Source organism: Oncorhynchus gorbuscha, linkage group LG23 (genome assembly GCF_021184085.1).
Source record: "Oncorhynchus gorbuscha isolate QuinsamMale2020 ecotype Even-year linkage group LG23, OgorEven_v1.0, whole genome shotgun sequence".
NCBI classification, from domain to species: Eukaryota; Metazoa; Chordata; class Actinopteri; order Salmoniformes; family Salmonidae; genus Oncorhynchus; species Oncorhynchus gorbuscha.
Window position 1 is genome coordinate 31,049,971 of NC_060195.1, and position 14,003 is coordinate 31,063,973.

General features: G+C 41.5%; 3 protein-coding genes across 3 annotated transcripts in view; all 3 read right to left on the minus strand.

Moving 5' to 3' along the window:
• The window catches only part of LOC124011672 (protocadherin alpha-C2-like), a 234,905-nt gene extending 228,689 nt beyond the window's left edge, over window positions 1-6,216 (minus strand). The window contains exon 1 of the mRNA XM_046325144.1: window positions 3,717-6,216. Coding sequence (XP_046181100.1) covers window positions 3,717-6,080 — 2,364 coding nt within the window. The 5' untranslated portion in view covers window positions 6,081-6,216. The remainder of the gene's footprint in view (window positions 1-3,716) is intronic.
• On the minus strand, window positions 51-2,939 carry LOC124011562 (protocadherin alpha-3-like). The gene is made up of 2 exons (XM_046325020.1): window positions 459-2,939; window positions 51-68 (listed from the first exon to the last, which is right to left on the minus strand). The coding sequence occupies exons 1-2, from the start codon at window positions 2,820-2,822 to the stop codon at window positions 51-53; spliced, it is 2,382 nt and encodes a 793-aa protein (XP_046180976.1). The 5' UTR covers window positions 2,823-2,939.
• A 203-nt stretch (window positions 6,217-6,419) lies between the features above and the next one.
• LOC124010657 (protocadherin beta-6-like) lies at window positions 6,420-12,054 on the minus strand. The gene is made up of 4 exons (XM_046323324.1): window positions 9,580-12,054; window positions 7,226-7,330; window positions 6,756-6,853; window positions 6,420-6,423 (listed from the first exon to the last, which is right to left on the minus strand). Exons 1-4 carry the CDS (start codon window positions 11,938-11,940, stop codon window positions 6,420-6,422), a joined length of 2,568 nt encoding a protein of 855 aa, XP_046179280.1. The 5' UTR covers window positions 11,941-12,054.
• Window positions 12,055-14,003: the final 1,949 nt, after the last annotated feature.

Sequence of the window (14,003 nt, forward strand, 5' to 3'; positions counted from 1 at the left end):
GGCGTGTGACGATGAAAGGTTTAGTGGGAGTAAAATGAAAAGGACTGGGACTAAATGAATGTGGAGGTCTACAGATGTAAAAGACAGGCATGGTACATACACGATTGCAAAGAAAAACAATGATCTTGTAAATCAGCACCACAGGGGGTGGACAGCAATTGCATGAACGAGTTCAGTTCTCCATTACGCACAGAAAAGCCGTTTGTAGACAGGGAAATTACACTCACGTGTCATGTTGGGACCTAGTTTTTGACTAATCAGTCAACGTTTTCAAATATCAGCATATCTCATGCCCATATAAACAAAAAACAATTTCAAGAGACCTGTCACTAATTCAACGCCATCAAGGTAGATAGTAAGCGCTTAATCTTCCGTCATACATTTCATTACGCACGATAAATACATTCAAATAACCAGCCATATGCTTTCAAAGTTGAATGCTCAAAGACAGTTCTTACCTCTCCAGAAGCTCTCCTCCTGTTTTCAGGTACCACTAGAGTATTCCCATTGCTGCCCGGGACAATAGTAGAACCTATACTCATTCTGGGTCCAACTAACATGTACCGGTTGTCTCCGGATCGGTACTGGATGCTGTGACACAGTGTCCCGTCGTAATTCACATCTTGTAAATACTTGGAGGAATCGTCTGGGGCTTTGGAGCACTGCATTACAATCAACACGATGATACTGATGATAAAAAGTGCTGAAACTGACCCCAAAGTTATGATCAAATAAAATGTAACGCTGTTCTCCTCCTCGTCTTTTACTGCGCTTTTAACATCAGAAGCTGCAAAAGCCTCTTTGGGCTCCACAACGTTGATAATCACAGTAGCTGTTGCTGAGAGTGAAACGTTCCCATTGTCTTTTACCAGTATGACCAGTTTATGCTCAGCCTCGTCTGTCTCTGTGAATGACCGAAGTGTCCTTATCTGTCCTGTATAACGGTCCAAAGCAAAGAGACTGTGGTCAGTAACTTCCTGCAGTGAAAATAATAACCAGCCATTATATCCTATATCAGCGTCATAGGCTCTCACTTTAGTCACCAAATGGCCTGCGTTCACATTGCGGGGAATCTCCTCCACACCTGCAGCGGAACCATTAGCGCTGACTGGATACAAGATCACTGGAGCGTTGTCGTTCTGATCCAGAATGAACACGTTTATTGTGACGTTGCTGCTTAGTGACGGAGTTCCAGAGTCTGTAGCTACAACTTGGAATTGGAATGTTTTGAAGGTTTCAAAGTCAAAGCTTTTCAGTGCGGATATAAGTCCATTATCAGAATTGATATTCAGGAAAGATGCAAAAACCTTTTGTGTCCCTTCCCCTCTAACAATGTGATATGAAATTGCTGCATTTTCATTTAAGTCTTTATCAGAAGCGATTACAGAGAATATGGATGCACCAGGGGCGTTATTTTCCAGTAAGTACAGCTCAATAGGGTTTTGGGAGAATTCTGGGCTGTTATCGTTCACATCTGATATCTGGACGTTCAGAGTGTTGAATGTGGCCAGAGGAGGCTGACCACAGTCAGTGGCTGTTATAGTGATGTCATAATGGGACACGAGTTCTCGATCTAAACGTCCCTTTGTGACGACAGAATATACGTTTTCTTTATATGATGACTTTAACTCAAATGGCACGTCTTCAGATATACTAGCAAGCACTTTACCATTAATACCGGAATCTTTATCTGTCACACTGATGAGAGAAATAACAGTTCCTGGTTTAGAAACTTCAGACACCGTCTTAGAGAGGGACGTAACACCAATAGATGGTTTATTGTCATTTACATCAGTTATCTTTATAATAACTCGACAGTCAACAGTCAGTGGAGGTTGGCCTTTATCAGACGCCTCTATATTTAACCTGTACACCTCATTATCCTCGAAATCTACTGGACCTTTAACCCGAATTTCTCCAGTAAGGCTATCCAGTTCAAATATGTCATATACTCCACGCTTTAAATTTCTACCAAGTCTATATTCAACTTCTCCATTTGATCCATGGTCTGTATCAGTTGCGTTAACCTGTACTACAATCCTACCGATATCAGCATTTTCCTGTAACGTCACTGAGTAGACGTCTTGGCTACATACAGGTTGATTATCATTTGTGTCAAGGACTGTGACAGTGATGTTCAGAGTACCTGTTCCAGGTGGATTCCCCCCATCCAATGCTGTCAATAGTAATACATGTTTGGTCTTCAGTTCCCTATCTAAGGCTTTCTGTAAAACCAAAAAAGGAATTTTATAACCTTCCACGCTATCTCGCAGCTCTAAATCAAAATGCTCGTTTTGATTTAATTTATAGGTACGTACTGAATTTATGCCATAGTCCAAATCACGCGCAGCCTGGAGTTCAAAACGAGCCCCTGGCAATTTATTCTCAGCTATTTTGATGTGTATATCTTTCTCGGAGAAGCTGGGGGTATGGTCGTTTATGTCTGTTATTTCTACACCTACGTAATGGACTTCTAACGGGTTTTCAACAATGATCTCTAGATCTATCACACATGCAACATTTCCGACACAAAGATCCTCTCTGTCAATATTCTTATAAACATACAAGACGCCATTGTTCTGATTAACCTGGAAAAGAGCGTCCTTGGATCCAGAAACGATACGAAACCGCCTCTCCAACAAAGTACTGACGTCAAGACCCAAATCCTTAGCAACATTTCCAACAACGGATCCCTCTTTCACCTCCTCTGGAATAGAGTACCTTATCTGAGCCGAAACCTGCTCCACGAAGCACAGCAGCAAAGAGAAACGCAGAGCAACACACCAGTATTCCCATCTGCGCCTTTGTCCTCCGTCTCCCATCGTTAAATATAAAATGAAGCACAATCCTCAATGAAAAAATACAATCCTGAAGATCAGATGGCAAACGGGGTTCTATCCACACTTTATCCAATGTTTCATCAGCGAAATAGAACACAATCCTTGATGTCTATCGTCTTGTTCTAATGTCCGCCCCGACCTATGTACAGAACAATATAACCCAGAGAGGGGCAGGGCCTACTCTACAAATCACCAGTCAGTCACCTTGTGTTATACTGACACCCAGCGCTCCGAGCTCCTGTTTACCACTGTAGACTGCATTGTTTTGTACATACATTTGCTTGTGACCATTTGTATTGATAAAAGCCCCAGTTGCAATGGGTCCATTTTTTCATTTAACCTTTATTTAACTAGGCAAATCAGATAAGAACGAATTCTTATTTACAATGATGGCCTACCCCGGACAACCCCGGACGACGATGGGCCAATTGTGCGCCGCCCTATGGGACTTCCAATCAAGTCCGGAAGTGATACAGCCGGGATTCGAACCAGGATGCAGTGCCTTAGAACGCTGCGCCATTCGGGAGCCCTTAAGATTAGCAATGTAAAAGGGTGAGGAAAGGTCGAGGAAGAATATAAAATGGTATGGAACAGTAGGCTACTAAGATGATGTAGAGGATTGGCCAACACACTTAAAAAAGAAGAGAAGGCAACAACACCCGTTCAAGGGAAAACAATGAATGTACAATTCAGCACCACTAGAGATGACCTCAAGCGCACCAGTCATTATGCACAGAAATGCCGTTTGTAGAAAAAGGAGTGTTGCTGGGGACTGGTTATGACGCGTCAACTATTTTAAGGGATGTATCATCTATTTCCCAAACACCCATATAGGCCAAAAACAAGCACATAAGATTATAAATGTGCAGCGCTTACCTCTCCAGAAGCACTCCTCTTGTGATCAGGTACCACTAGAGTATTCCCATTGCTGCCCGGGACTATAGTAGAACCTATACTCATTCTGGGTCCAACTAACATGTACCGGTTGTCTCCGGATCGGTACTGGATGCTGTGGCACAGTGTCCCGTCGTAATTCACATCTTGTAAATACTTGGAGGAATCGTCTGGGGCTTTGGAGCACTGCATTACAATCAACACGATGATACTGATGATAAAAAGTGCTGAAACTGACATCAAAGTTATGATCAAATAAAATGTAACGCTCTTCTCCCCCTCGTCTTTTACTGCGTTTTTAACATCAGAAGCTGCAAAAGCCTCTTTGGGCTCCACAACGTTGATAATCACAGTAGCTGTTGCTGAGAGTGAAACGTTCCCATTGTCTTTCACCAGTATGACCAGTTTGTGCTCAGCCTCGTCTGTCTCTGTGAATGACCGAAGTGTCCTTATCTGTCCTGTATAACGGTCCAAAGCAAAGAGACTGTGGTCAGTAACTTCCTGCAGTGAAAATAATAACCAGCCGTTATATCCTATATCAGCGTCATAGGCTCTCACTTTAGTCACCAAATGGCCTGCGTTCACATTGTGGGGAATCTCCTCCACACCTGCAGCGGAACCATTAGCGCTGACTGGATACAAGATCACTGGAGCGTTGTCGTTCTGATCCAGAATGAACACGTTTATTGTGACGTTGCTGCTTAGTGACGGAGTTCCAGAGTCTGTAGCTACAACTTGGAATTGGAATGTTTTGAAGGTTTCAAAGTCAAAGCTTTTTAGAGCGGAAATATGTCCATTTTCAGAATTGATATTCAGGAAAGATGTCATATCGTTCTGTGTCCCTTCACCTCTAACAATGTGATATGATATTGCTGTATTTTCATTTAAGTCTTTATCAGAGGCGATTACGGAGAATATGGACCCACCAGGGGCGTTATTTTCCATTAAGTACAGCTCAATAGGATTTTGGGAGAATTCTGGGCTGTTATCGTTCACATCTGATATCTGGACGTTCAGAGTGTTGAATGTGGACAGAGGAGGCTGACCACAGTCAGTGGCTGTTATAGTGATGTCATAATGGGAGACGAGTTCTCGATCTAATCGCCCTATTGTGACGACAGAATATGCATTGTCCTGAAATGATGGTTTTAATTCAAATGGGACGTCCTCGGATATTGTTAATAGGACTTTGCCGTTGTTACCGGAGTCTGTATCCGTTACGCTAATGAGAGATATGACTGTTCCAGACTTTGAGTCCTCGGATATCATGTTAGACAGCGACGTCATCTCTATTTCTGGTTTATTGTCGTTTACATCCGTTATCTTGATGACAACTCTACAGTCGACTGATAGTGGGGGTTGTCCGTTGTCAGATGCTTGCACTGTTAATTTGTAAACCTCATTCTCTTCAAAGTCTACTGGACCTATGACACGAATTTCACCAGTAACACTGTTCAAATGAAATATGTCATGGACATTGCGCTTTATGTTTCTACCAAGTGCATATTCAACTTCACCATTTTGACCTTCGTCAGTGTCAGTGGCGTTGATGTTTAAAACGGTTGTTCCAATAGGTGCATTTTCCTGGATAGTAACAGAATATATATCTTTACCACAAACGGGTCGATTGTCATTGACATCAACAACTGTAACCGTAATATTTAGTGTACCTGATCTCGGAGGATTGGCTCCATCTATTGCTGTTAAAATGAATGAGTGGTTTGTGTTTTGTTCTCTATCAATAACCTTCCTTAAGATTAAAAACGGAACTTTGTCTTCGTCTCCATTATCAATTAATTCCAACTCGAAATGAGGATTACTACTTAATACGTACATGCGCACAGAGTTCAATCCAACGTCTGCATCCCGTGCGGTCTGGAGTTCAAAGCGCGTATCAGGAAGGGTATTTTCCGCTATCTCTAAGTGCAGATCCTTTTCAGTAAAACTGGGCGAGTGATCATTAACATCCGTTATTTCTACACCAACATAATGAATCTCTAAAGGGTTTTCAACAGCGATTTTCAGGTTTATCAGACAAGCGCCAGTGCCATCACAGAGCTCCTCTCTGTCGATATTCTTATGAACATACAAGACGCCATTGTTCTGATTAACCTGGAAAAGAGCGTCATTGGATCCAGAAACGATTCGAAACCGCCTCTCCACCAAAGTACTGACGTCAAGACCCAAATCCTTAGCAACATTTCCAACAACAGATCCCTCTTTCACCTCCTCTGGAATAGAGTACCTTATCTGAGCCGAAACCTGCTCCACGAAGCACAGCAGCAAAGAGAAACGCAGAGCAACACACCAGTACTCCCATCTGCGCCTTTGTCCTCCGTCTCCCATCGCTAAACAGACAATTATGCACAATCCTCAATGAAAAAAAATATTATCCTAATATTCAGATAGACCAGTCGTTATCATCCATACTGTATCCAACATTTCAGCACCGGAAAAGAATACGGTTCTCTCTGTCCAACATATCAGGGTTTGCGGATTTCTGCTCAGCTCTCTCTAGAACAAACCAAATGAGATAGAAGCAAAACAAAACAGCCCAGAGAGGGGCAAGGCCTATAGTACATAGCACCAAACAGTATCATTGTGCTACACTGGCACCCTGTGGGCTGGGATTCCATCCACAATATATGAGCTCCGAGAGATTACATACCAATAAATATGCATACATTAGCTATCAAATAACGAGAACAAACAAATAGAGATGTAAGGTGAGCAGATACATAGCAAAATAACAGAAAACGCAGGTATGGTAGTAGTCTAGCATGCTCTCTCCAACTAATTAGGGGAGCTTGAAGCACTATGGACAGCAACCACTTTGCCTACGTACATTAGCCACGGACCAAACATGATCAAAATCAAATAGATTATGGAGAGTAAAGGTTAGGGTCATTTCTTACCTCTCCAGAAGCTCTCCTCCTGTGGTCAGGTACCACTAGAGTATTCCCATTGCTGCCCGGGACTATAGTAGAACCTATACTCATTCTGGGTCCAACTAACATGTACCGTTTGTCTCCGGATCGGTACTGGATGCTGTGGCACAGTGTCCCGTCGTAATTCACATCTTGTAAATACTTGGAGGAATCGTCTGGGGGTTTGGAGCACTGCATTACAATCAACACGATGATACTGATGATAAAAAGTGCTGAAACTGACATCAAAGTTATGATCAAATAAAATGTAATGCTGTTCTCCTCCTCGTCTTTTACTGCGCTTTTAACATCAGAAGCTGCAAAAGCCTCTTTGGGCTCCACAACGTTGATAATCACAGTAGCTGTTGCTGAGAGTGAAACGTTCCCATTGTCTTTTACCAGTATGACCAGTTTGTGCTCTGTCTCGTCTGTCTCTGTGAATGACCGAAGTGTCCTTATCTGTCCTGTATAACGGTCCAAAGCAAAGAGACTGTGGTCAGTAATTTCCTGCAGTGAAAATAATAACCAGCCGTTATATCCTATATCAGCGTCATAGGCTCTCACTTTAGTCACCAAATGGCCTGCGTTCACATTGCGGGGAATCTCCTCCACACCTTCAGTGGAACCGTTAGCGCTGACTGGATACAAGATCACTGGAGCGTTGTCGTTCTGATCCAGGATGAACACATTCACTGTGACGTTGCTGCTTAGTGGTGGAGCTCCAGAGTCTGTAGCTACAACTTGGAATTTAAATGTTTTGAGGGTTTCAAAGTCAAAGCTTTTTAGAGCGGAAATAAGTCCGTTGTCAGAATTGATATTCAAGAAAGATGTCATATCGTTCTGTGTCCCTTCTCCTCTAATTGTGTGATATGATATTGCAGCATTTTCATTTAAGTCTTTATCAGAAGCGATTACAGAGAATATGGAGGCACCAGGGGCGTTATTTTCCATTAAGTACAGCTCAATAGGGTTTTGGGAGAATTCTGGACTGTTATCGTTCACATCTGATATCTGGATGTTCAGAGTTTTGAATGTGGACAGAGGAGGCTGACCACAGTCAGTGGCTGTTATAGTGATGTCATAATGGGAGACGCGTTCTCGATCTAAACGTCCTGTTGTGACTACAGAATATGCATTTTCTTTAAATGATGGTTTTAATTCAAATGGGACGTTCTCGGATATTGTTAAATCACTTTGCCATTAATACCAGAGTCTTTATCTGTGACACTGATGAGAGAAATAACAGTTCCTGGTTTGGACTCTTCAGAAACTCATGTTAGACAGCGATGTTATCATCAATTTCTGGTTTATTGTCATTAATATCGATTATCTTTATGATCAACTCTACATTCCACAGTCAGTGGAGGTTGTCCTTTGTCCGAGGCCTGAACATCCAGTTTATAAACCTCATTCTCCTCAAAGTCCACTGGACCTTTAACTCTAATGTCTCCAGTTAGCACTGTTCAAACAATATCATAGACTTTTCTCCTTATGTTTTACCCAGGCTGAACTCAACCTCACTATTTTCCTTCATCTGCATCAGTTGCATTTATGTTTAAAACAACTGTTCCAACTCCAACGTTTTTTTCCTGGATAGTAACAGAATATGTATCTTTACTAAAACGGGTCGATTATCATTACATCAGAACAACAATTGTAACATTTAGCATGCCTGATCTTTGAGGAATACCTCCATCTATCGCTGTTAAAATGAATGAGTGGTTTGTGGTTTTGTTCTCTATCAATAACCTTCCTTAAAATTAAAAACGGAATTTTGTCTTCGTCTCTTTGCCACATCGATTTCAAAATTATCGTTATGACGTTATTTTATAGGTACATGACACTGAGTTCAATCCCAACATCAGCATCACGAGCTGTCTGGAGTTCAAACCGTGTACCTGGAGGGTATTTTCCGCTATCTCAAATTTCAGTTCCTTTTCTGGAAAATGAGGTGAATGATCATTAACATCTGTGATTTCTACACCAACGTAATGAATCTTCAAGGGTTTCAACGACAATTTCAGGTTTATCAACACGCGCCAGTGCCATCACAGAGCTCCTCTCTGTCGATATTCTTATGAACATACAAGACGCCATTGTTCTGATTAACCTGGAAAAGAGCGTCATTGGATCCAGAAACGATTCGAAACCGCCTCTCCAACAAAGTACTGACGTCAAGACCCAAATCCTTAGCAACATTTCCAACAACAGATCCCTCTTTCACCTCCTCTGGAATAGAGTACCTTATCTGAGCCGAAACCTGCTCCACGAAGCACAGCAGCAAGGAGAAACGCAGAGCAACACACCAGTACTCCCATCTGCGCCTTTGTCCTCCGTCTCCCATCGTTAAACAGACAATTATGCACAATCCTCAATGAAAAAATATTATCCTAATATTCAGATAGCCAACTCGTTATCATCCATACTGTATCCAACATTTCAGCACCGGAAAATAATACACCTCTTATCCAACTATCTAGGGTTTGCGGTTTGTTCAGATGTCCAGAACAAACCAAATGAGATAGAAGAAACAAAACAGCCCAGAGAGGGGTAAGGGTCTAATCCACAAAGCACCAAACAGTATCATTGTGCTACACTGGCACCATGTGGTCCGGGATTCCATCCACAATATATGAGCTCCGTGAGTCTTACATACCAATAAATATGCATATCATTAAAAATCAAAAAAATAACGAGAACAAACAAATAGAGATGTAAATCGAGCAGATACATAGCAAAATAACAGAAAACACAGGTATGGTAGTAGTCTAGCATGCTACTCTCCAGCTAATTAAGGGAGCTTGAAGTTCAGCACTATGGACAGCAACCACTTTGCCTACGTACATTAGCCACGGACCAAACATGATCAAAATAAAATAGATTATGGAGATTTAATAGGTTAATGGATCATTTCTTACCTCTCCTGAAATTCTTCTCCTGTGGTCAGGTACCACTAGATTATTCCCATTGCTGCCCGGGACTATAGTAGAACCTATACTCATTCTGGGTCCAACTAACATGTACCGTTTGTCTCCGGATCGGTACTGGATGCTGTGGCACAGTGTCCCGTCGTAATTCACATCTTGTAAATACTTGGAGGAATCGTCTGGGGGTTTGGAGCACTGCATTACAATCAACACGATGATACTGACGATAAAAAGTGCTGAAACTGACATCAAAGTTATGATCAAATAAAATGTAATGCTGTTCTCCTCCTCGTCTTTTACTGCGCTTTTAACATCAGAAGCTGCAAAAGCCTCTTTGGGCTCCACAACGTTGATAATCACAGTAGCTGTTGCTGAGAGTGAAACGTTCCCATTGTCTTTTACCAGTATGACCAGTTTGTGCTCTGTCTCGTCTGTCTCTGTGAATGACCGAAGTGTCCTTATCTGTCCTGTATAACGGTCCAAAGCAAAGAGACTGTGGTCAGTAATTTCCTGCAGTGAAAATAATAACCAGCCGTTATATCCTATATCAGCGTCATAGGCTCTCACTTTAGTCACCAAATGGCCTGCGTTCACATTGCGGGGAATCTCCTCCACACCTTCAGTGGAACCGTTAGCGCTGACTGGATACAAGATCACTGGAGCGTTGTCGTTCTGATCCAGGATGAACACATTCACTGTGACGCTGCTGCTTAGTGACGGAGTTCCAGAGTCCTTGGCAATGATGTGAAACTGGAATGTTTTGAGGGTTTCAAAGTCAAAGCTCTTTAGTGCATAAATGTTACCGTTGCCTTCATTTATGTCTAGGAAGGATGTCACGCTTTGTCCGGTGCTCCCACGGCCCAGTGAATATGTAATGGCTGCATGTTCTCCTTCATCCAAATCAGAAGCGCTTACAGAGAAAATAGGCACGCCGGGCTTATTGTTTTCAACTACATAAAATGCGTACGGGTTTTCAGTGAAAAGAGGATTGTTGTCGTTAACATCTACTACCTCCACTTGAATTACTTTAGTTGATGTCAAAGGAGGGGTTCCTAAGTCTTTAGCCGTGATGGTAACATCATACCGAGCCACAGACTCTTTATCAAGGAATTCATTCGTGACTAACGAATAGAAATGCCCATCCGGAGAAGGCTTCAGATCAAACGGTAAATCCTTCGGTAACGAGCAGACTACCTGTCCGTTCACACCCGAGTCCAGGTCGGTCATCCCCATTAACGCTACCACCGTACCGGGAGGTGCGTCCTCGGGGATCCGGCTGGACAGAGAGGTGACGTCAATCTCGGGCCTGTTGTCGTTCACGTCTTCAACTCTGACCAGCACGTTGCAGTGTGTGGAGAGAGACACTGCTCCTGTATCCGCTGCCAGTACCTTCATCTCATACACTTGCTTCTCCTCGAAGTCAAGGCCTCCCTTCACTTTTAGCTCTCCTGTTTTACTGTCCAACTCAAAGGGCTCAGCACCCATAGGTCTAAATTTGCCTCGCAAAGAGTACTTGACCTTGCCATTTAGACCCTCGTCCGTATCAGAGGCATTCAATCGAATTAAAAATGTCCCCGCAGGTGCGCTTTCCTTTACGGTTACTGTGTATTTCTGCTTGTCACACACTGGTGCATTGTCATTTATATCAGACACAATAACTGTGATATTAAGGGCTCCTGTTTTGGATGGCTTGCCCCCATCTAACGCTGTTAACAGCAACGTGTGTTGAGAAATTATCTCCCTATCCAATGGTTTTTGTAATACTAGAAATGGGATTTTACCGTCTTCACCAAATTCTTCTGTTTCCACACGAAAATACTGGCTGTGGCTTAAGGTGTAAGACTGCAAAGCATTTAAGCCTACATCTGAGTCGTGTGCTCCCTCCACTTGAAACCGTGTCCCTGCCAATGCGGACTCTAGTATTTCCAAATGATATGTTTCCTCGGGGAATTTAGGGGAATTATCATTTACATCTATTATCTCTACTGTCACTTGGTGCATTTCTAGCGGATTTTCTATCACCGCTTTAAGGTTGATGAAACACGGCGTATTTTTTACGCACAGTTCCTCTCTGTCTACTCTGTGGTTCACTAACAAAGCACCATCTCTCTGGTTAACCTGGAAGAGCTCGTGCTTTGTTCCAGACACAATGCGAAGATTCCGGTCCGCTTGTCTCGAGGTGTCGAATCCCAAGTCTTTAGCTACATTCCCAACTGCCGTTCCCACTTTCAATTCCTCTTGAATGGAGTATCGTATCTGTCCGGAGATTCCTTTCAAATGAAGAAAAAGAAGAGCAAAATAAGGAAATGCCCATCCACCTAACCACCGTCTTTTTCGGGTTTGTATCGCCATTGTATGCTCGAAAAACTAGGCTATAGGCCTAACGCAGTAATGCTTAAATCTGAAAGCACACAAATATATTCCGTATCAGTGATTCGCACTACAAGTGTCTGTTATTTCTATCGTCTTTCCATTTAGAATAGCGCTCTTTAACGTCCGCCCTGATGCTGCTGTCTCTCTGCAGCTACTGAATGTCTCATCCCTATTACGCGCCTCTATTACCCGTTTATGATGTAACAGCACCATCATGCGTCTGGGCACCTTGTGGTTCATAAAAGGAAATCACCTGGCCCTGATGGACTGTCAGTTGAATTCTATAGACAGTTTTGCGAGTTACTAGAAGATTCGAATTTTAATATTTCAAGATTGCATTAAAAGTGGGGAAATGGTCTCCACTATGAAACATTGCCTTATTTCATTGATTCCCGAAACCGGATAAAGACCCTTCTCTCATTGACAATTGGAGACCAATTACTTTATTAAATATTGATTACAAATTGATTGCTCTGGTTTATGCCAAAATATTAAAGAAAGGAATAGATACCATTATAAATGAAATAAATAAACTCAAACAGGATTTATGAAAGGCTGTCACATAAATTCTAACTTTCGTTTAGTCTTGGACCTTACAGATTATTCAGATGCAATTGACTCAGATGCTGTTGTCTTATTTTTGGACTTCTGTAAAGCCTTTGACATAACTGAACATGAATTTCTCTTTAGGTTCTCTTAAACTTTTTGGATTAGGGGAAAATGTCATCAAAGTAATTCACATGTTTTACGAAGTTATAAATTGTTCTGTGTTACTAAACCTTAATACTTCCAAAATATTCAGTATCAACAGAGGTGTAGGACAGGGATGCCCAATTTCGCCATTTTTATTAATTTTGGTTGTTGAACTTCTAGATATTCTGAATAATGCAAATTTGTATGGCTGAACCATTTTTAACAAAGAAATCAAAATGTCCCAACTGGCTGATGATACTACTCTTTTCTTAAGAGATAAAGACCAGGTCGCACTTAATGCTATAACTGCATTTTCTATTGCATCAGGGTTAAAACGGAATGTTTCCAAATGTTAAATCTATGTTTATTTGACTCTGATGATAAAGAAATAGAAAATATTCTTGTAAAGGACTGTGTTCAATATGTAGGAATACATCTGTCAAAAAACCACTTAGTCAGACAACATTTGAATTTCTTTCCTAAAATTAAGAAAATATCAAATATATTTAAAAATTGGCTACAAAGAGATCTTTCTATACTTGGGAGAGTACTTCTGTCCAAGGCAGAGGGACTGCCTCGTTTGGTGTACCCCTCATTGTCTTTATGTGTAAATCCCGCTACATATTGAGAGATAAGTCGTTTCTTGACTTCATCTGGAAAAATAAGTCTCACAAACTAAAAAAGTCAGTCCTTTCTAATAAAAGAGCTGAAGGAGGTCTGGAAGTGTTGGATTCTGTTGACATAAATAACACTTTCAAGATCAACTGGTTGAAAATACGTTTGATCAATACTGATTCAATATGGTATTTTATTCCAAATAATGTGTTTAATAAGTTGGGAGGTCTTCAATTTTTACTAAATTGGTTAGGTTTCATCAACAAGCTTTAATGGCCTGGAAAATATGTTTCCTGCACAATTTTTCCCCATAAAGCTCTTTTGTGGAATAATTCAGACATAACTGTAAGGAATAAGTAATTGTTCTACCCCAGCTGGCATGAGAGGAATATTGACTTTGTTCTTGATGTTTTCGACAACAAGGGTAATATTCTCACATATGAACAATTTATAACATTGAAAGAGTTTCCAATACCTTTCAGAGAGTTTATTTCTGTGATCAAAGCCGTCCCCAGTGGTCTAACTACACAAATGAAAACTCATCTTAGTTTTGGGAATGATCACAAAGTTTATCCAGAACTCAGATTGGAAGGCGTGGGCTTACTTGAGAGATCTTGTTGTAATAAATATATAAGACAAATTCTTCATTCTTCAACTTACACCGAGAGGAAAGTTTTTCTGGAACATGCTTATTCCTGACATAGTCTGGAAAAATGCATGGTTAAGACCTTACA